Source organism: Narcine bancroftii, chromosome 5 (assembly GCF_036971445.1).
Source record: "Narcine bancroftii isolate sNarBan1 chromosome 5, sNarBan1.hap1, whole genome shotgun sequence".
In the NCBI taxonomy this organism is placed as follows: domain Eukaryota; kingdom Metazoa; phylum Chordata; class Chondrichthyes; order Torpediniformes; family Narcinidae; genus Narcine; species Narcine bancroftii.
Window position 1 is genome coordinate 165,116,032 of NC_091473.1, and position 23,660 is coordinate 165,139,691.

Sequence of the window (23,660 nt, forward strand, 5' to 3'; positions counted from 1 at the left end):
CCACGCTGCTGAAGATCCAACTGTGCTGGGTAGGTCACGTCTCCAGAATGGAGGACCATCGCCTTCCCAAGATCGTGTTATATGGCGAGCTCTCCACTGGCCACCGTGACAGAGGTGCACCAAAGAAGAGGTACAAGGACTGCCTAAAGAAATCTCTTGGTCCCTGCCACATTGACCACCGCCTGTGGGCTGATATCGCCTCAAACCGTGCATCTTGGCGCCTCACAGTTCGGTGAGCAACAACCTCCTTTGAAGAAGACCGCAGAGCCCACCTCACTGACAAAAGACAAAGGAGGAAAAACCCAACACCCAACCCCAACCCACCAATTTTCCCTTGCAACCGCTGCAACTGTGTCTGCCTGTCCCGCATCAGACTTGTCAGCCACAAACAAGCCTGCAGCTGACGTGGACATTACCCCTCTATAAATCTTCGTCCGCGAAGCCAAGCCAAAGGAAAGGTAGTGAGCGTCGAAAGAACCAAAGACTTGTTGATCCAAACCAAGTCTTTTATTATCTAAAAGACTGGAGCATATCACAATTAGGTCGATCAGTCCAGAATGACCTGGTCTGGCTAGGACCAATCCTTTAAGACCTGCCAGTAGGTGTGGCTACACTCTCAGCCAATCACAGTCATCCTACACTACATTCTGTACATATGTACATATACACATTGGTGATAGAATCTGTACTATCACAGGGAGTACTTAGCATAGAATCATACCCAATTGGTTCAGGGAATCGGAGTGTGTGTTGAAGTCCTTGTCTTCTATGAGTGTGCAAGTTACGAATATTACTGCACGTGTGTATTAGAAAGAGAGTAGGAGGCCACTGGTATCGGAGATCGCTGTATCTGATGTGAATGCCTATATAGTTGTCATATCAAGTGTTGTTTTGTGTCTTCCCTGTTATGGTTTCCCCATGTGTCCAATAAAGATCATCCTTTGTTTGTTAGCCTGCGTCTAATCTCGCTTCTCTGTGAACCCATCAAACCTGATTTAAATCTCACTTAACAGTGCCAGAATAAATGAGCAAGGAGTCGATTGGATGCTCTTGAGCAAGTGGTTGAAAAAAATAGTTTTAGCAGATCCTGAAGTGTGGTATTTTGTTGAAATAAAGGCAGGATGAAAGGCTTTACAGGCAGGAGCCTAAACAAAGGCTTCAGAGTAACAGACTTCAAGGAAGAGCAGCTGAAAGCAGACACAAGTAGAATTCTGATAGACATAGCAACACTTTAAACACAAAGTGAGCGATTTGCTGTGATTTTTTACCATGGAGTGGTTTTGTCAATACATTTATGGAAGGGTGGTGTATGTGTGCAGTGATCTCAAGCGTCTCAAGATCATTGCTGTTAATCCATTCATGAGGCACGACAGAGGTTGAAGGAAACAGAAAGGAAAATGAAACGATGCAGTGTAAAGATTCAGTATTGTCTCAGCAAGGGCATGCATGGAACCAATGCTTCATTCAATCCATTCAAAGAATGGATGGGATACTGATATTACCAAGCCCGAGATTAGTGAGATTTATTCCAATTTTTTTAAAATTGTTGTTGGTGAAAGTGATATCCAGAGAAGTCTGAAGCAGGTGATTCAGACAGAACAAAAAGAGACATTCCAAGGAATTCCAGTGTTATATACTCGTTGATTAGAGAACTTTGCTGTGTGATGAAATTAAACCTCCATCTAAATCCACATCAGACATTGTACTACTTTGTCCAAGAATAAATGGGTAGATCAGTATATGAAGCTGCAATATGATAATATTAGTAGTGGATCACGGGTAACATGGTACAGCTCACATGTTTGTACATCCCTCGAAGGCCTGGCCGTTTAATTGCCTCAATTTCCAGAGTAGTAGAAAGACTGAGAACAAAATGAAGGTGGCCGAGGAATTCTAAGTGGCGACAATGGACAAGGGTTTCAGCATCCACAAAAGGTGCCAGAGAAACCAAAGCAAGTTAAGTCCAGTTCTGTAAGGACCATCCAGCAACACTTGTGCTTGGAAAAATTTGTACCAAGCTAAAGCATATCTTTACATTTCCTTGGATATACTGTCACAGTTACAGGCTATTTGGTGGATCATATCCATGCCAGTAATCAAGTTGGACTCGGCCTCCTGTTTCCTTTCATCTAATTCTTTCAGTGTAATCCTTCAATTTTTTTTATTCTCTTCTTTTTGTCCAGTCTCCTTTCATATGTATCCATACCATCTGCCCCAACCTTTTTGCAGCTACCAGACTGGGCAAGTGATCAGGATCAATGCCAAGCCCCTGGAGCTGTGATCAACAGCATTAACCATTGCACCATTGTGCTGTTTACTGTGCAATTTTTCTCCGAGCAGCTATTATGTTTAGGCATGAGCCGAGGAAAATTTCATCCAAAAGAATCACAACAACAGCTCGAAAGGGCATAGGTCAAGGGAGCTATGGCTAATTACTGCTTAAACAATTGATAAACTGAGAAATATTGATTTTTTTTTCCCTCAAAATAATGGAAAGATGCTCTGAATGGATGTCTCATATAAGATAGGGCTGTGGATATATGTTGGAGTGTATATTTTCATTTCCTTGTGTCATGGGAAATCATTTGGCCCATTAAGTCCATGCTAACACTCAAAAGAAATCGCTTTCCTTCATTCATTTGCCTTTAACCTATTCATTCTCACCTGCATTTAAACACCTTCCCATTCTCCTCCCACCGCATCATATCAGGGTAATTGACAGTCGCTAATTCACCTAATAGCCAGCACATCGTTGGATGTACAGGAAATCTATATTGTCAAAGAAAGAATACATAAATTTTGCACGGACAACATTAGAGGTCAAAGCTGAACCTGAGAAATTGGAACTTTTACCTGAAGCTTTACTATCCCCCAACAATAAATAGATTAGAATTCAGGATGTAATCCTTTTTTTTCGTATTGTACACATTGCTACATCCTGCAGCAAGTGAAAATTTACAGCAAACATTTTTTTTAAATGTGACAAAGTTCCTGACCATAACTATATTCAGAAAGCTATTGAAACATTGCAGGTACATCTCCTATTCATTTTTATTTCCTGGAAATTAATTGCTGGAAAAAGTAAAAACAAAATGATTCACTGATGTTCTTTGAGGAAGAAAATATGCGATTTTTTTTCCTCCAGTCTGGCCTACATGTGATTCTGTCTCAAAGCAAAGCGGATAACTGCAAAGTAACAGCTGTAATGACCCAGCTAGTCTTTTAATTCAAGTGTAATCGGGTGTGGATATAAAAGGCTGACATTGCCAGTAACACCCAAATTCTCTAAATGAATAAATAAAAAAATCTAATTTCAAGCAGGTTCAAAAGTTGCTGTCATTGTATATAAACATTGATCATTCCTTTTACAGCTGTGGACCACAGTCTGAATTCTTCAGTGATTATTGCATGTGAAATCAAAATCCACAGTCTCAAAATTAGATGCAAGTACTGTATAAGTAAGAAAAAATATATTTTTTTTAACATCAATTATATTTGACTCCTCCAAAATTAAATAGATTAAATCCTGCTGTATCAGATTTATGCTTCAGGTGTAAATCTGAGACTGGAATTTTCTTGCATTCAACTTGGCAATGTCCTAAATTTAGACAATCTTGGTTAGGGGTAGGTAATTTTTTGGACAAATTATGGGGGTCAAATTCTCACAGGATCCGATGCTATTTTTATTCAGTAATATGAATACAAGACCAAAATTAAAATTGAATATGTATCAAACTGAATTTGTGCTAACTGCTTGAGCAATTTCTAGGAAATGTGTAGTAATATCACGGAAGTCAGAAATAGATTTAGATATGGAAAGATGGCACGCAGAACTTTGCAGTTGATACCATTAGAGAAGATTACATAATCTGTGAGATAAATATCATGTCTTTTGGAAAATATGGTACCCATGTTTACAAAATTTGGGACTGTTTGTTTAGACTCTCTGAAGATCTCACTTCTTGGTAACCTCCAATAAAGGCTTTTATGGTACAAATGTTTTATTCTCTTGGCATCCTCTGGTTTTTCTTTTTTTCTTTCTTTAGGGGTTGGCAGGGAGGGGATGTTGGAGGGTGAGGTTGGATTATATATACCGCATGTATCATTTTTAAAAATAATTTCTGGAATTGAAATTTATATAAAAAATAATCAAAAAAAGTAAGAAGAATTTTTTATTGTAATGAAAGGAAAGAACAAAGGCAAGATCATTTAAACCAGCAAAAATGTCCCACTGAAATGAATTTTCCATTAGCATGTTGTTCAGAATCTCAATCACCAGCTTCTTTGATCTTTAATTCTTTATTTGTGAGATCAAGTTCGCAGCATAATCTGAATCAGGATTTATTTTCATGAACAAGTCATGAAATTCGATGTTTGTGGCAGCATCATAGAGCAAACATCCATATTATAACCATCTTACACATTACTATAGAAAATAAAATAATAATAACAATAAAAGTGCATGAAAAGTCAGGCAGTATCTTTGGTTCATTGATTATTCAGGAATCTGATGGCAGCGGGGAAGAAGCTGTCTTTGTGCTGCTGAGTGCTCGTCTTTAGGCTCCTTACCTTTTCCCCGATGGTAGCAGAGTGAAGAGGGGAATTCCTGGTTGGTGGGGGTCTCCAAGGACAGAGTCTGACCCCCTAAGACACTCCCTCAGGCAGACACCCTTGATGGAGTGAAGTCTGATGCCTGTGATGTTGCAGGCCGAGCTATCAAACCCTGGGAGTCCATTCCCATCCTGAGAGTTAGCACCTCCATACCAGGCAGTGATGTAACCAGTCAGAATGCTCTCCACGGTACACCTGTAGAAGTTTACGAGAGTCTTCGATGACATACCGAACCACCTCAGGTGTCTCACAAAGTATAGCTGCTGGCAACCCCTCTTTGTGAATGCATCAATGTGAAGGCTCCAGGACAAATCCTCAGAGATGCTGATACCCAGGAATTTGAAGTTCTTGACCCTCGAGGGCTCAGTAGAGGAGAGGACTGGGTCATGTTCCCCTGACTTCCCCCTGGTCCACAATCATCTCCTTGGCCCTGCTGACGTTGAGTGCAAGGTTGTTGCCATTACACCATATACTTGGAAAAGAAATTAAGCAAAATTGAAACACTCAACCAAGATAAAGACAAAAATAAATTATGAATTGATGAGTGGGAAGAAAACAAATATTTCTCCCTTCCAAGATACAGAACAAAACTATTCCTAATATATGGACAATTCAGAATAAAGCTTCATTTTTTTTTCACAAATTAAGTTGAAAAGTGAAACATTTGAACTTTAAATATAATACTGTTTTGCAAATAGTTTGACAAAATATTTTGTTCTCTTTATTATTTGTTATTTAGCATTTTCCATTCTTCTGATTAGCATTTTATTGTAACTGACAAGTTTTGGAACTTACAGCATGAAACTGAAATCACAGACATTTTACAACCTCCAGATCACCTAGTGCACTTTAAAGCCAATAAAAACTTCTGCAGTATATTTATTGCAATCATCTCAGAAACATAAAAATAGTTCCATGCTGCAAAATTCCAATGTGAAAACCACCAACTAATCAGTGTTTTTAGTGAAATCCATGGAAGAATAAATATTGATCAGGACAACTGTTTTACAGTATTATCAAAGAATACTTTATTTCCTATTAGGATAGTTGAGGTCTTTGTTTGATATCAGTTTTGATGTACACCACTTCCTCAGTATTAAATTGGAATGCCAGCCTTGATCTATGTGCTCAAAAATCTTGAGTGAAATTTGAATATATACTGTCTATCTCCAGACTTAGAGTAAAAGTGCCTACCAAGGAACCACATCTAATATCATATTGTATCAGAATGTTAATAAAATATATGGTTAAAAAGGGGGAATAAGATTAGGTAGGTAGTTTTGGTCACTTTTCACAAGCAAAAATCACATTTCAGAAACAGAAAAAGAGAGAGAGAGGGATAAAAGCTACAACAGTCGGAGAAAGGCTGGCAAAATGAAAAGACCCCATTTCAAGACAGGTTTTAAGTTCCGAGTTCAGCCTATTCAAAATACTGGCTGGCTGTGTGTTTCTCCTGAAATAGGAGAAAAGAAGAGCACTTTGTAGTAACCTGGAAGGAGGCACATTTCTTCGGAAAGACACCAGTTGCTGATGGAAGGAAATTAGTTTGCATCCCCAACCAACATCTCGCTGCATCCACCAAAGACCTTCCTGTCTGGTAACAACTTAAGTTAAGGCACCAGAGCCTGTTGAATGTAATGACTGTTTCATTCTGCGCACAGTACCGAAAAACTTCTAATACCAGTGAACTTGGAGAAGTGAACTGTAAATGACTGGACAGTGGAAAAAAAATCTTGAAAACACATGCGTGCACGCACTTAGAATTAAGAGGGGGGTTAAGTGAAGTAACTTAATTTTCTTCTTTGGCTTGGCTTCGCGGACGAAGATTTATGGAGGGGGTAAAATGTCCACGTCAGCTGCAGGCTCGTTGGTGGCTGACAAGTCCGATGCGGGACAGGCAGACACGGTTGCAGGGGAAAATTGGTTGGTTGGGGTTGGGTGTTGGGTTTTTCCTCCTTTGCCTTTTGTCAGTGAGGTGGGCTCTGCGGTCTTCTTCAAAGGAGGTTGCTGCCCACCAAACTGTGAGGCGCCAAGATGCACGGTTTGAGGTGAGATCAGCCCACTGGCGGTGGTCAATGTGGCAGGCACCAAGAGATTTCTTTAGGCAGTCCTTGTACCTCTTCTTTGGTGCACCTCTGTCACGGTGGCCAGTGGAGAGCTCGCCATATAACACGATCTTGGGAAGGCGATGGTCCTCCATTCTGGAGACGTGACCCACCCAGCGCAGCTGGATCTTCAGCAGCGTGGACTCGATGCTGTCGGCCTCTGCCATCTCGAGTACTTCGATGTTGGAGATGAAGTCGCTCCAATGAATGTTGAGGATGGAGCGGAGACAACGCTGGTGGAAGCGTTCTAGGAGCCGTAGGTGATGCCGGTACAGGAGCCATGATTCGAAGCCGAACAGGAGTGTGGGTATGACAACGGCTCTGTATACGCTAATCTTTGTGAGGTATTTCAGTTGGTTGTTTTTCCAGACTCTTTTGTGTAGTCTTCCAAAGGCGCTATTTGCCTTGGCGAGTCTGTTGTCTATCTCATTGTCGATCCTTGCATCTGATGAAATGGTGCAGCCGAGATAGGTAAACTGGTTGACCGTTTTAACTTAATAATGATAAGTTAAATATTGATCTTATTATTGTGCATTAAGAAAATAAAACCAATTTTATTTAAGTAGCCGTTGTCTTGCTGAATTCTGTTGCTGCTAGTTTTGAGTCCTTTGGGCTTGTAACAAGTGGGGGGGGAGGGTCTCATCCATTGTGATTTGAAATATATGGAGTTTGGGAACTAAAACGTGGAGTTTTGGGATCTTAAACCTTTGGAGTTGTGATTTATTAGTGATTTGTTTTTCTAAGCTAATTTATAGTTTGTGTGGTGGAAAAACAGCAGCAATGGATATTAGTGACTTTTTGGAACAACCATCACTTGCAGGGAGCTGCAGAGAAAAAGAAAACAGGAACTGATAGGGAATTAAAGCCTGCTGAAATCAAGTTTTTTGAGGAAAATAGAAATGCAGAGAATTATCGTGGAATATTATGTAAGTGAGGTCAAATTTGAAGAGGAAGACTTAGAAAATTTTCCTGAGCATAAATCTGCTGAAATGCAATTGCAATTGATAAAATTGGAGCTGGAGGAAGTGAGAGAGAAAAACGTAGGATGGATGAAGAATGGGAGTTTAAATTGCAGAAACACAAACTTAAACTTGAAGTGGAGGAAGCCGGAAAAAATAGGCTTTTTGAATGAGAAAAATTAAGACTTGAGATAAAGGGAGGTAGGAGAACTGAAGCTCGAACTCCTGCAGAGAAATTTATGTCCAGTAGAGAGGTTAATCTAGATCCTCCTTTCGATGAGAGGGATACTGATACATATTTTCTGCTTCTTGGAAAGGTTGCTCAGAGCTCAAGCTGGCTGAAAGAAAACTGGCCTCTTATGCTCCAAAGAGTAATAAAGGGAAAAGCTCAACTGGTTTGAATGCAGACCAAGTTGCAAATGATGAGACTGTTAAACAAGCAGTGTTAAAAGCTTATGAGTTGGTTCCAGAAGCCTATAGACAAAAATTTAGGAATTTGGAGAAAGCATGGAACCAATCTTTTATGGATTTTGCACTTGAAAAATCCGTATGTTTTGAATGTTGGTGCACCGCAAAAGGAATAATGATTTCAACAGAATACTCTTACTCTGTTATTAATGGAGGACATTAAGGACGTGTTCCCAGTGAGATCGAATTACACCTGGATGAGGAAGGCGTGTGGACATGGCAACAAACGGCCAGGTTAGCAGATGAATATGCCTGAACTCTCAAAAACAAATGTCAGCACAGAAAGTCTTTTCAGAAGGTGAATGTGGAACAGACCAGTAAGCCTGAAATTAAGTCTAGGGAGAATATGAAGAGAAAATATGAGGGTAAAGTAGGAAAGGACAGAATTTCAGGATTTGTCTGTTATTACTGTAAGAAACCTGGTCACATTCTTGCAAATGGTTTAGTGCTGAAAAAGAAGAAAGAAAAAGAGCTTGTATTCATACAGTTTAATCTAATGAGAACAGAGGTTTCATACCTGGTAAGGGTGTTTTGGATGTATTTAAACTTTTTGTATTAAAGGGCTTGATTTCCCAAGTCCCATTTAAAATTCTCAGAGCTGCCCAGTCATTGTTGTTGGAGAAGGTCTTGACCCTCAATCAAAAGACACACACAGGAGAGTTGACCTTGATTAGAGGTGGAGGTGATTGGTGGAGATATAGAATCAATAGCACTGCACAAAGTAGTGTTGAATTCAGAATTAGTTAAAGGACCAGTTGGAGTGGGTGTTATTTCAAAGTTGCCCATGTGAGGAGTCTCATCCTTATTAGGGATTGACTTGGTGGAGAATAAAGTTGGGTCAGTGTTGAGATGATCAAATAAGCCAAGTAAAGATGAGGTTGATGAAGATTGTAAGATGTATCCTGCATGTGCTGTGACAAGGTCTTTGTCTAAGAAAATAATGAGATCAGAGGAAGATCCAGTTGATAGGAACTTGCCCAGTACTTCTGAAATAGGCCAGAAAGAGCAGGTGAAATTTGAGAGTCAGGATTTGTCTTTGTCAAGGAAAGAGTTCATTGAGCAGCAAAAGACAGATTCTGATTTCACTGACTTGAGGGAGAAAGATGTGGATGAGGAGGAGATTAAGGAAATGCCCTGTGGATATTACTGGAAGGCTGAATTGTTAATGAGAAAATAGAGACCTTGTGAATTCCCTACAAATGAAGAATGGGCAGTAATTCATCAGGTGGTTATTCCTAAAGTCTAACAGAATGAAATTTTAAATTTGGCTCATACTACACCTTTGAGAGGTCATCTAGGTGTAAAGAAGACCAAGAATAAAATTTTGAAACAATTTTTTTGGCCTGGTCTGAGGAAGGAAAATTTGTTGCCGAACATGTCACCTTTGTCAGGTTGTGGAGAAACCTACCCAGTGTCCGCTGGTAGCTTCCTTGCAACCTATTCTTGTTAACGGGGAACCTTTCACAAGGGTTGTTGTGGATTGTGTGGGTCCCCTATCTAAAACGAAAGCTGTAAATCAGTACTTGTTAACAATTATGTGTGCAGTGTCCAGATTCCTAGAAGCTATACCATTGAGGAATATCAAAATAAAAATAGTGGTAAAGGCTTTGCAAAAATTTTTTATAGCTTTTGGGTCAGCTAAAGAGATCCAGAGTGATCAAGGAAGTAATTTCATATCAGGACTGTTTCAGCTGTGACTTATGAGCTGGGAATTAAACAGATCACTTCAACTGCATAACATCCTGAAACTCAGGGAGCTTTGGAAAGATTTCATTCTATTATTAAAAATATGATGAGGATTTACTGAATGGAGAATGGAAAAGATTGAGACAAATAAATCCTTATTTGCTGTAAGGGAGTCTGTGCTGGGTTCATTAGGTTTCAGTCCTTTTGAAATTGTGTTTGGATATCAGGTTAGAGGTCCATTAAGATTGGTAAAAGAACAATGGGTTAATGAGGATCTTCAGTTGGATTTGCTGGATTATGTTTCTAAATTTAAGGATCGGTTACAAAAAGTGTGGACTTTGGCTCAATAGAATTTTTTAATGGCTCAGGGGTAAAATGAATTGATTATTTGACAGGAAGACTCAAGTGAGGAATTTTAAGCAACAAGATCATGTGTTAATTTTGTTCCCATCACATGACAATCTTCTTAGAACAAAATTTCTGGACCATACAAAGTAAAGTCAAAACTGAATGATGTTAACTATGTGATGAATACTCCAGATTTTAGGAAGGCAACTCAGGTTTGTCATATCAATATGTTGAAACCTTACTATGAGAAAAATGGTCGTGGAGAACAATTTGAATCAGAGGAGTTATTTGTTGACAGGGTTGAGGAAGTTATGAATCATAAGATCATGGAAACAGAATCGTGTGCCTGTTTAACTCAACAATTTTGAAAATCTGGAGGAAAAATTAGGCTGTCTTAAATCACAAGAACAAAAGCAGATGAAGCAGTTGCTTTTGGAATATACAAATTGGTTTCCTGATGTGCCAAAAAGTACATCAATGATTTGTCATGATGTGGATGTGGGAGAAGCGAGTCCCATAAAACAAAACACCTATTGAATAAATATTGAAAAGAGTAAAATAATGGATCATGAGGTAGAATACGTTGGAAAATTATATTATTAGACCTTCGAACTCAAATTGGAGTTCTCCTTGTGTTTTGGTACCTAAACCAGATGGAACTGTTAGATTCTGTACAGATTACAGAAAGGTTAATACAGTAACCAAAACAGATGTTTATCCTATTCCTAAAATGGATTATTGTATTGATAAAATTGGGAAAGCTAAATTTCTTACTAAGGTGGATCTTTTGAATGGTTTCTAGTGCGTGCCACTAACAGAGAGAGGAAGAAATATTTCCAGATTTGTGACACCATCAGGCTATTATGAACATAATGTGTTCCCTTTTGGCATGAAAAATGCCTCTGCAATGTTCCAAAGGATAATAAATTCTGTAATCCAAGGGTTAAAATATACAGATGGTTTTATTGATGACTTGGTCACAAAAAGTGATACATGGGAAAAACATCTAGTGGAATTGGAAAAATTATTTTGCAATATTATCCAAAGCAAACTTAACTGTCAATTTAGTTAAAAGTGATTTTGGATATGCTACTGTGACATATTTAGGACATGTAGTTGGTCAGGGCAAAGTTGCGGCTGTTGGAGTGAAAGTGCAGGCTTTTTCTGAATTCCCTATTCCCAGTGGCAAAAAAGCAGTGCGAAAGTTTTTAGGATATTAGGCAGGATATTGTAGGAAGTTTTGCAGGAATTTTGCAGAAATTGCTCTTCCTTTAACCAGTCTTTTGAAGAAAGGAGAGAAAGTTGCATGGACAAAATTTTGTCAAAGAGCTTTAGAGAATTTAAAGGAAATGCGGTGCCATAACCCTGTTTTAAAATCACCTGATTTTGACAATACATTTTTGTTAGCAGTAGATGTCTGTGAGGAAACAGCTGGTGTAGTGTTGTTACAAAAACATCACGATGTAATTGACCATTCAGTTGCATACTTTTTTTTAAAAGTTCAGTGTTCGTCAAAGGAACTGTTCCACTATTGAGAAGGAACTGTTATCTCTAATACTCGTTCTGCAGAATTTTGATGTGTATCTGGGTACAACCCATGAACCTGTAATGATATTTACTGACCACAATCCTCTGGTGTTTTTGAATAAGATGAAGAATAAAAATAGGAGATTATTAAACTGGAATTTGATTTTGCTAGAATATAATCTGCAAATTAATCATATCAAGTGTGATTGCAGATTGCTTGTCAAGATGTTGAAGTGATCATATAAAGGAAATACTTTCATTATTGAGATACATTGCTGTAACATGATACATATTGTGTATTGTTATCATTGAAGTTTTGGTTAAATTAGAAATTTGTTTAGGTTTTAAAATTCCTTTGTAGAGGAAGAATGTAACAGAATAAGTTAATAAAATATATGTTTTAAAAGGGGGAATAAGATTCAGTAGTTTAGGTCACTTTTCACAAGCAAACGTCACATTTCAAAAACAGTCAGAGAGAGAGAGAGGGGGGGGATAAAAGCTGCAGCAATCAGTGAAAGGCTGGCAAAGTGCAAAAGCTGCTAAAGACCTCCATTTCAAGACCAGTTTTGAGTTCTGAGTTCAGCCTATTCGAAATTTCTGTTGTGGCTGGTTGTTGTGTTTCTCCCGAAATAAGGGAAAAGAAGAACTCTTTGCGGTAACCTGGAAGAAGGCACGTTTCTTTGGAAAGACACTTGGGTTGCTGATTGAATGAAATCAGTTTGAGTGTCCAACGAACATCTTTCTGCACCCACGAAACATCTTCCTGACTGGTAACTACTTAAGTTAAGGCACCAGAGGCTGTTGAATGCAAGGACTGTTTAATTCTGTGCACCATTCTGAAAACTGCCTGATACCAGTGAACTTGGAGAAGTGAACAGTAAATGAATGGATGGGGAAAGAGAACCATCTTGAAAACACACACACACACACACACACACACACACACACACACACACACACACAAAAGCTTAGAATTGGGAGGGGTTAAGTATCAATAATGATAAGTTAAATATTGATATTATTCTGTATTAATTTCATTTAAGTAGCTGTTGTCTTGGTGAATTTCTGTTGCTGCTGGTTTTTGGGGTCCTTAGGGGGCTCATAACAAAGTGCATAAATTAGTCTGATATTTAAGCTCCTCATATTGGAACCTAAGCAGTATATTTGTATACTTATTACGTACCGTTAGTACAATGCAACAGCAACCAGGGTTCAAATCCAGTGCTGTCTGTAAGAAGTTTGTCCATTCTCCCCATGTCTGCATACGTTTCCTCCAGGTGCTCCAGTTTCCTCCCACCATTCAAAACGTACTGGGGTTGTAGATTGATTGGGGTATTTGGGCAACATGGGCTTATGGGACAAATTTCGACCTGTCACATCCTGGACCAGCAGAAAATGTAAAACAGTTTATGAATAACAGAATTTGTCATGAATTTGGATGGAGGTCAAACATTATCATATAACACAGATCTTGAATTACATTTTATAACATTCAAATTCCTTGGATATGTCCAGGATAAATATACCTTCACCTTTAGACCCACTTTCTAGAGAAGTAACAAATAAGAGCTGTCTAATGAACAGCCACTGAACTCGGTATTTACATATAATCTGTTAGTACTCATGATTAAGTAGCTGGTTAGCTGTTTGAAAAATTGGGAAAGAAGTAACAGTTTGACAATATGCTAACTCAATATTTCTTTGGTTCAAAATCATTTAGTGGGCAAGTCAAGATGTGCTCGCCAGTGATTAGTGTTTGGTTCGAGGTCAGTTTCAGTATGCAACAGAGCTTACCGATGAACATGGATCAGCACAGGAACATGCCCTTTTGCCCACGATGTCCATGCCCAAACATGAAGCCAAAATAAAACTGAAACTCTGATACTTGCATATCCTACATGTTCATGTGCTTGCCCAGCAGGCTTTTCAATGCTCCTGTATCTGCTTCCACTAATACCCCTGACAGCCCATACCAGGCATCTACCACTCCATGTAAAAAATTAATGCACTACACATCTCTTTTAACCTCCTTCCTAATTTTCCATACACATCCCCGAGTATATCTCATTTTAACTTGGGAGTAAATATTCTGTCTGTCTACTCTTTCTATGCCTCTCATAATTCGATAAATTTCTATCAGGTCTCCACTCATCCTCCTACACTTCAAAAAAATCAACCCATCCTCTCCCCAAATCTCATGCCTTCAAATCCAGGCAGCATTCTGGTAAACTTTGTATCCTTTTCAAAGCCTCCACATACTTCCTAAAATGGGATAACCACAGTTACTGCCTAACTAAAGTTTTACAGAGCTTCTCATGACTTCAGTACTTTTATACTCAATGCCCTGACCAATGAAGACAAGGGTGCCATATGCCTCTTTACCACCCTACTTCTCAGATGGCCACTTTTAAGGAGCTAAGGAGCTGGACGCCAGATCCTTCTGCATATTAATGCTTTTAAGAGCCTTACCATCAACTGCGTACTTTCCTTTTACATTTGACCTCAAAAAGTGCAACATTCAACACTTGTCTGGATTAAAATCCATTTGTCATTTCTCTGACCATATCTGTAATGCATTCTTTGATAGCCCTCTACACTTCTACAACTCGACTGATATTTGTGTCATCTGCAATCTTACTAAACCACCCATCTATTTTTTTTCATCCAAGTCACAATATCACACACGGTAGGGGTCCCAACACTGATCACCGTGAACACCACTGGACATGGACCTCCAGCCAGAATAGTGCCCTTCTATCATTATCCTCTGTGTTCTATGGGCAAGCCATTTCTGAATCCAAATGATAAATTCGCTGTCGATCTCATGCAGTTTTGTCTTCTGGACCAGATTCCCACGAGGGACCTTGTCAAATGTCTTACTAACGTAGGTGTCGACAACATCTATTGCCCGACCCTCTTTAACCGCCTTCATCACCTCCTTGAAAAAAACTCAATTAAATTATTAAGACATGACCTTCCCCACACGAAGCCACACTCACGGTGCCTAATTTCCAGTGTGTATAAATTCTATCCTTTCACATCTTCTCCAATAGCTTCCCTACAGTCTATGATTTCCTGGATTATCCATATTTCCCTTTTTGAACAAAGTAACAATATTTCCTTTGTGTACAGTCTTCAGACACAAAGTAGGTAAAGTGTATGAGTTACTGGGTGAGATTTTGTTGTTTTTTTACTTTTCATTTGTATTAATCTCACTCTCAAAGGAGCAGGAGATGAATGGTTGCTCCAATACATACTTGAAATGAAGCATTAATAAATTAAACCTAGTACAAGTAAATAGATTGGGAAAAAGAGAATTGTGTAATGTCTGCCCCATTCTAACAACTTGAATGATATTTTTCTACATCAAGCAAGTATAGTTGTTTTCTTATTAATATAGCACAAACAGAACTGTCAGATTTCCATCTATTGGGTACTCAGCTCTGGCTCATGTAACATGTCGGTCAATTAACATGTCACAGCTGAATCTTAAAGTAGTACTGAAAAGAATGGCAACTGTTTTAACATTTTCCCACTTTCAAATTCAAGAAATTAGACGGTTAAATCATGTGTGGTTAGCAAAGCAAAAGTAACATTGGTGTGATTAATTACTGTTTCAGTTGCAAATTGTTGAATGGGATAAATTTAGAGTGTATTTCCAAATGATGCACCTTTCTGCTGGTTTGCATATAGTGAAGAGAAGTTTATCAAAATTTAATGTAGCAAGGAAACTTGAGGGGGAGATTTGTCTTGAGCAAGAACACAATTTCCATTAGTTATGCATTTTGACTCAGAATCTCTCCATAGCATAATAGAATAATTTAAAAAAACAAAATGTTTTATTGACTTACAAACTTACATGGTGCAAACGTGTGGCTCTGCCTATAGGATGCTTCTAAAGATACAGGCGGACATTCTGGCAGTCACTTCACTGAAACAATGCATAATGTGCTGCAACAAAAGGTAGCAGAAACCAAGAGGTCAAACAGGAAATTCAGAATTCATTTGCTGGCCAAAAGTATGTGGAATATTGATTATGTTTCATATTCTTCTCAGGCTGGAAAAGCCTGTCATTATTGCCAATCCCCAAATACCCCGAAGAGCATGATAGAGAGCCACCTTCTTGAATTATTCTGAAGGATGTAGGGAGTTCCATTGTTCAGATCCAGTGGCAAAAATGGACTCACCACAAATTTCCAAATCAGGATGGAAATACTTGGAAGGGATCCTTCATTCCTGTTGCCACTATATTTCTTGGTGGTGGAGGGCAGGTGTTTGAGAGATGCTATTGGAGTAGCAGGGTAAGTAATTGCAGTGTAGTGCACTGATAAGTAAGTTACATCACAAAAGTACCATACATTGAACATCTCCCACAAGAGACCAACCATCTACTCTTGCTATTCAATGATATTGCCATTGCCAGGTCCCCAAAAATCAACAAGAACAGATTAGTTCCTAAGTATCCTGCTGCAACTACATGCCTCCTGATGCCCCAAAATCTTTTCACCCTCTATTAGGCTTTAACTCAGGAGTGTGACAAAATCCTCATTTGTCTATATAAACCAGTTTCAGTAACTCTCAATAAGCTCTTCACCATTATTACGTTCTCAGACAGCAGCAATAGAAATTACCCAGGACCGTGTTTTATATTTAAAATAATATTTTTATTATTAATTACCAATAATATAACACCTTATCTAATTTAATCCCCAACTATGCACAGATATACTTGTGTGCACATGTGTGGAAACATCCCAAGCCATTACAGTTTAGGCTCTATTCTGGAATGTCAGTTCAAAGTTCAGTCTCAGAAATTCAGTGTTGACACAAAGGCTCTCAAATTGATGCCAAGAAGTAGTCATGAAGTAGGTGGGAGAGACAGGGTGACATACTGTTGTAAACTAACTAAATCCTTGTTGAGTTGCTTCCTGATAAATGTTCTTTCAGACGAGTGGTAGTCAATATTCCCCTTTTCTTGGCATGCGGAACAATAAGCAAGAGACTTTCACAATGCTTCCAGAACCCTTTTGTGGGTTAGTTCATGTGTCCTTTTCTTTAGTCATGATGGGGCTCAACAGTTCCCTTCAAAATTACCTTCGGCCATAGTAGGATTCAACATCCCCTTCAAAAGTGCTTTTGTTTGGCCACACGAAGCCACTTCAGCACAGTTTTCCCTCAAAGAGCTGCTGCCTTAAAATGGTCCCTGATCAAACAGGGTACTGTTTCTTTAATATCTTGGTCACATGGTCTCTGCACCTGTGTTCCAGGGGCACTTCCTCTCTCTTAAGAAGTAGCGAAAATGAGTGCACGCTCCCAGCCTGTCAGCCCACAGTCAATCTCCAAAGCTCGCTGTGACAGTCCCACTCAAATGAAAATGAAGTGGGAGCATGTAATATCACCAGCACACAGTGATGACAATGTGTACCATCTACAGAATGCCCTAATGACTGACCCAAGCCACTGTACAGCACCACCCAAAAATACTCACAGCCAAGGGTTTCAAGCGCATGGGAACACCTCGAGATGCAGGTTCCCCTTCAAGTTCTACACCATCCTGACATCAAGAAGGCACCACCACCTTCTCACATTCAGCATTAAATTCTGGTCTTACCAGTGGTGCCCATAGTCTGAGAAAGGAATCTTTTTTTTAATTCTCCTCTTGCCTCGTGCAGACCTCCCAGTGTGATCGGTTATTCTTAGCACTATTTCAGTGCATTATTCCTTACATCATCTTATCTTTCATGTGCACACATTTCACTTCGCTTTGACATTTGCTCATGTTTCTCCATCCAGCCACAATTAATCTCATTTGTTAGGCATGTCATTCTTCTCCTTCATCACCATCAACAATATGTTGTACTTCCATCCATCTGAGGAACACGTGCAATGCTCCCAGTGATTTCTTCCTTCCATCCTTACTGAGGAGAATAGTGAGCATGAGGGAGATGCAGAGAGCAGGATTTAGGAGAGTGATCAGTGAGCTAACAGTTGCTGAGGACGGCTTCTGGACATGACCAGTATTTCAGAAAGGACTGCCACTGGAAACAGAGGTGAGAGTCTCCTATGAATCTGGTGATAGAACTCTATCTCAAGACACTTTATAAATCTTTGAAATATTATTACACTCAAATTGTGAGTGTTGTCGTGAGGCAACATTTCAAGCTTTGATCCTCATATGCCCGAAATGGGTTTGCAACTTGGGCCCTAGGCCAAAATGGGTCTGTACAGTGGCTATCTTGGGGAGATGGAGAAAGGAGCTCAAAACTCTGCAGGGTCTGGAAGAGGCTGGTTAGGCCTTGTGCACTAGCCCAGGCTGCTTGAGGGTGCTTTGATTGCTACATGGCTGCAATTTGTTGCCTCCGTTACTTGCTTGAATCCAGCCAAAGCAACAGATCTAACCATCATCTTGTTCTGACTTACATTATCCAGGGTGAAATTGATATACCTAGCAAGTCTGATGAACACGTCATTTGGTATCTGCCTGAAACAGAGTCCTGTAGTTGTCTTCAGCTGACCAGCTGGCACCGAGTCTCGTTTCAGGAGGCTGCAGAGATTTCAGATTTATTGTCAGAGCACATACATGACAATAAATACAACCCTGAGATTCTTTTTTCTGCGGGTGAGGCGGAATTACCACTTATTGGTAGTGCAAAAAAAAACTCTTCACAGTGTATGCATGTAAACAATTGAAGAACTGTCAACAGATAATGAATGCAAACAAACTGCAATACAGAGAAAATACAAAAACTCAATAAAGTGCACAAGTAAGAGTACTTAAATGATTCCCTGAGTTTGTTGTTGAGGAGTCTGATGGTGGAGGGGGAGCAGCTGTTCCTGAACCTGGTGGTGCAAGTCTTGTGGCACCTCTACCTCTTTCCTGATGGCAGCAGCGAGAACAGAGCGTATGCTAGGGGGTGCATATCCTTGATGATTGCTGCTGCTCTCCTGACAAATGATAATATCAAGTGGTGACATATGGTAGATGTTCTCCACCGAATGTCACCACTTGGTAATATCATCTGAACCTCTGACCCAAGACTTTGGGTTTTTCTGGCTTGGATTTCTCTGCAATCGACTGTAGAAAATATCTTGCTAGCAATCTGCAATGTGGAAATGTTGCTGTTTTATTCTGATTCTTAGTGCAAAAAATTGAAGAGGATTTTTTGGTATGGACACTTCCCATCATTGGAATAACTACCAAGCTCCATTCACTTCAACCTTTACCTTTTTTGTAGTTGTATATTGCAATGAAAATCGATTTACTGATTAAACATGAAGGTCTACCAGTTGGTCCGTAGGAGGCTCACAATTGGCACAACAAAATTGTGAATGGTTTACTGTCAACTGTTCCTCCTAAGCATGCCACGCCTGTTGCATGATACATTTCAACTTGTTCAGTAGTTGCTCCAACATACGATATGCAAGAATGTAACTTCCTAAAAGAATTTTGTGCAATTTGGTACTGAACAGTTATTTTTAAAGATGTCCAACCACCGCCCTGCCAAAACTGTATTTTGACATGGATGAATAAATCAGCTCAATGTACAAATTTTCAGTCAAAGTTTATTACTCAGATGTTAACATAGTGGCCATTATAAAATACATTACAAAATGCTTTGTATCTATTGAAAAAAGAATCCATAATAATCTTAACACTCTACTCCACTGCTATAACAGGAGAGTAACAGTATTGGTTTAGACAGTTTGCCATACAAGTGTGATAGAGTAGCAAATTCACATCCATTGAAAAACTTTGCTAGTCGTATAAAGCCATCACATCAAGTATGAAAGGAAAATGAGTGTGCCCTGAAATCAATGCAGAAAGGCAAAGTGGATGTGAAGCCTCTTTAATTTCATGGTCCTTTTGGGAACTTGTGACCTATTTTGATCCATAAAAGTCATGCAGGATTTTACTTCCTTTGAGAAATCGCACATACTGCATATGAAAATTGGCTTGCAATGGGTATATGAATGGACATGAAAATTGTTCGGATTTTCTCCTTAAAATGCATCTCTCCAATTTCAATGAATAATGGTGCAATTCCAGGAGCACAGTTTGAAACTATTGTTTGTGTTTCACTACTTTTGTATAAATGTTTATGAAAAAATTCAAATAAATATCTTGTATAACTTATTTATGAAATTTCCACTCCTTAAAGGTAATAAAATGGAATAACATACTGAATTTCTACCTCATCTGCCATAGAATATTAACTTCTTATCTAGTTATTTTTTTCAACTTTTGAACTTGTCAAATTGTCCTAAAGTTAGGAAAGAGAGCATTGAAGAGGCTGCATTGTGTTAAAGTCATCACTATAAAGTTCGTTCATTTATTTTCTGATATTTTACAAATTATCTGTGAATTATTTACTTATTATGGTAGAGTAAATTATAAAGTTATGATAGACCATGGGGTGTAACTCCATTTTTATCGTCAGGATTCCTGACAGTCAAGGCACACATAACAGCTTGCCGTAAATATTTGTGTATAATGCAAAAAATTCCCCCTTTCTCCCCTCAAAAATAGGGGGGTCGCATTATACTTGAGAGTAAAAAAAAATTTTTTAATTTCTACAGGCGAGCGGCAGCGTGACTCGGGCGGCCGAGGGGAGGAGAGGTCGTGAGAGATGACATGGTGAATCGGGCGGGTGAGGGGGGGGGGATTGTGAGAGACACCAGCGCGACTCAGGCGGGTGAGGGGAGGGTGGGTCACGAGAGACGGCAGCGCAACTCAGACAGGCAGGCGAGCGGCCAGAGAGGCGGCAGCACGACTCAGGCGGGTGAGGGGAGGGGGGGTTCGTGAGAGACGCCAACGCAACTCGGGCGGGTGAGAAGAGGGTGGGTCACGAGAGATGCCAACGTGACTCAAGCGGGTGAGGGGAAGGGGGGGTCGTGAGAGACGGCAGCGCAACTCAGACGGGCGGGCGAGCGGCCAGAGAGACGGCAGCATGACTCAGGCAGGTGAGGGGAGGTGGGGTCATATAAACGGGGGTAAAAATTTTCCCCTTTTTTCCCTCAAAAATGGGGGGGGTCGCATTATACACGAATACTTATGGTAACTGATAAATAATTAAGTTCATCCAATGAATGATGCTCATAGGAGATTTCTGCCATTAAAATCCAAAGGACAGTGGCAGAAAGGTTCTTTCTGATTTAAAATTAGATTTGTCATCCTTGAAAAAGTTAAGATAATTTTACTCATCAGTACCACACTTGCACTACAGACTCCATACTAACCATGGAGACACTGGTAGACTCAGTTTCTGTCTGTTCTTGCACCACTGAATGACTCTATCCTGTCTCTCTTTTACCATTCTCTTCCCACTGATATCTAGGACACCCCTCATTACCTGCCTCATATGTACCATGGATGTCCAGTCTCTATATACCTCCATCCCCCACACATCCCACTTCTTTCCCGACGGAACAGAGATGGAGTTCCCTGGGTTCTCAGTTTTCACACTGCTGCAACCATAGCACCATAGAACATTACAGCACTGAAAAAGGATTTTTTGGCCCTTCCAGTCTGTGCTGCACCATTTTTTGCCTGGTCTCACTAACCTGCACCCAGTCCATAGCCCTCAATAATTCTCCCATCCATGTACCTGTCCAAATTCTTATTAAATGTTAAAATTGAGTCCACATTCACCACATCAGCTGGAAACTCGTTCCACACTCCCATCAATCTCTGTGTAAAGAAGTTCCTCTTAAACTTTTCCCCTTTCACTCTTAACCCATGTCCTCTGGTTTGTATCTCACCTACCCTCAGTGGAAAAAGCCTATCTACATTTACTCTGTCTAACCCCCTCCTAATTTTAAACACCTCTATCAAATTTCCCCTCATTCTTCTACACTCCAGGGGATAAAGTCTCAACCTATTTAATCTTTCCCTGTAACTCAGTTCTTGAAGTCTGGGCAACATCCTAGTAAATCTTCACTGGACTCTTTCTATCTTATTGATATCTTTCCTGTAGTTAGGTGACCAAAGCTGCAAACAATACTTCAAATTTCACCTCACCAATGTCTATACAACTTTGCCATAACATCCCAACTCCTGTACTTAATACATCGATTATACCAAAAGCTTTCTTTACAACTCTTATCCATCTGTGATGTCACTGTCAAGGAATTGTGTATCTGTATTCCTAGATACCTCTGTTCTACTGCACTTCTCAACTCTACCATTTACCATGTATGTCTTTTCTTGGTTTGTCCTTCCAAAATGCAACACCTCACACTTGTCTGAATTAAATTCCATCTGCCATTTTTCAGCCCACTTTTCCAGCTGGTCTAGATCCCTCTGCCAGCTTGAAAACCTTCTTTGCTGTCCACAACACCTCCAATCTTATTGTCATCTGCATTATCATCCAGATCATTGATATAGATGACAAACAACAATGGTCATAGCACCAATCCCTGAAGCATGCCACTAGTCACAGGCCTCCAATCTGAGAAGCAATTTTCCACCACTACTCTCTGTCTTCTACCGTCCAACCATTGTTGAATCCAGTTCACTACCTTCCTGAACCTTCCTGATTAACCTCTTATGTGGGACCTTGTCAAAGGCCTTACTAAAATCCATGTAGATCCATCCAGAGATTTTCCTTTGTAAAATTTCCTGGTAACCTCCACAAAATAACTACAAGATTGATTAAACATGACCTACCACACACAAAGCCATGTTGACTACCTCTGATCAGTGCATGGCTATCCAAATAATTATATATCCGATCTCTTAGAACACCTTCCAATAATTTACCTACTACTGATGTCAGGCTCATCTGACCTATAATTTCCAGGGTTACCTTTGGAGGCTTGTTTCAATAATGGAACAATGTGAGCTGCTCTCCATTCCTCTGGCACCACACCCATGGCTAAGGACATGTTAAATATTTTTGCCAGGACCGAGGGAATATCTTGCCATGCCCTGGGGATTTATCCATCCTTATTTACCTTAAGACAGACAGTACTTTCTCCTCTTTAATCTATATATGTTCCATGACCTCTCTGCTGGTTTTCCTTTCTCATTTCCTCAAAATTGGCCTTTCTCCAATGTTTTCACCTATCACCTACCCCAGCCTCTGCCTCAAAAAACCCCTTCCCTTCACCGCCTGACTTCACTTGCCCATCATCCTCTTTGTTTGATTCAATCCATCACTTGCCCATCCCTCCCACCTCGGCCTCGGTCGAGTGAGGCAGGCGGAGGCCCCGATCCGGGCAGAGAGTGGGAGGCGGCGGCCCCAGTCCGGGCTCAGAGAGAGCAGCGGCAGCCCCGGCCCCGGTCCGGGCGAAGGGTAGGCGGCGGCGGCCCCGATCCGGGCAGAAGCAAGGGGGAGACGGTGGCCTCGGCCTCGGTCGAGTGAGGCAGGTGGAGGCCCCGATCCGGGCAGAGAGTGGGAGGCGGAGGCCCCAGCCCGGGCAGAGAGTTAGAGGCGGCGGCCCCAGTCAGGGCACAGGGAGAGCTGCGGCGGCCCCGGTCCGGGCAGTATGGACCGACCTAGGAGGGGAGGCAGACCCCTCCAGCCCGGGTAAGAAACCTGCATAGGAGAAGGCCACTCCGATATAAAACCTACGACCCAAGGACCTCGCTGCCACGTCCCAGCTCGCTTGGCCACGGCACACGAACCATGGGTGTAAAGGGTGGGGCCAGTACTGCGCGCACTGCACTCCACCTAAAAGCTCCTTTGCGCAGGTCCGAGGACACGTCCACGTCCTCCCCCTCCACGTCCTCCCCCTCAAAAGATGCTCACAAACTCAAGCTAGCATGCTGGAACATCAGAACCATGCTAGACAAGGCTGACAGCCACCGACCTGAACGTCGGTCTGCCCTCATTGCACATGAACTCCTCAGACTTGACATCGACATAGCCGCTCTCAGTGAAGTCCGCCTGGCAGATGTAGGCAGCCTCCAAGAACGCGGCGCGGGCTACACACTCTAGTGGTCTGGCAAGCCTTT

General features: G+C 40.6%; 1 protein-coding gene across 5 annotated transcripts in view; it reads left to right on the plus strand.

The window, feature by feature from the left end:
• cfap20dc (CFAP20 domain containing) overlaps positions 1 to 23,660 on the plus strand; it is a 345,044-nt gene that overhangs the window by 310,877 nt on the left and 10,507 nt on the right. The window contains exon 14 of one of the 5 annotated variants that reach the window (XM_069939546.1): positions 18,134 to 18,519. The exons of the other annotated variants lie outside the window; for them this stretch is intronic. Coding sequence (XP_069795647.1) covers positions 18,134 to 18,218 — 85 coding nt within the window. The 3' untranslated portion in view covers positions 18,219 to 18,519. Of the gene's footprint in view, positions 1 to 18,133; positions 18,520 to 23,660 lie in introns of those variants that run through there. 5 annotated transcript variants of the gene reach the window in all.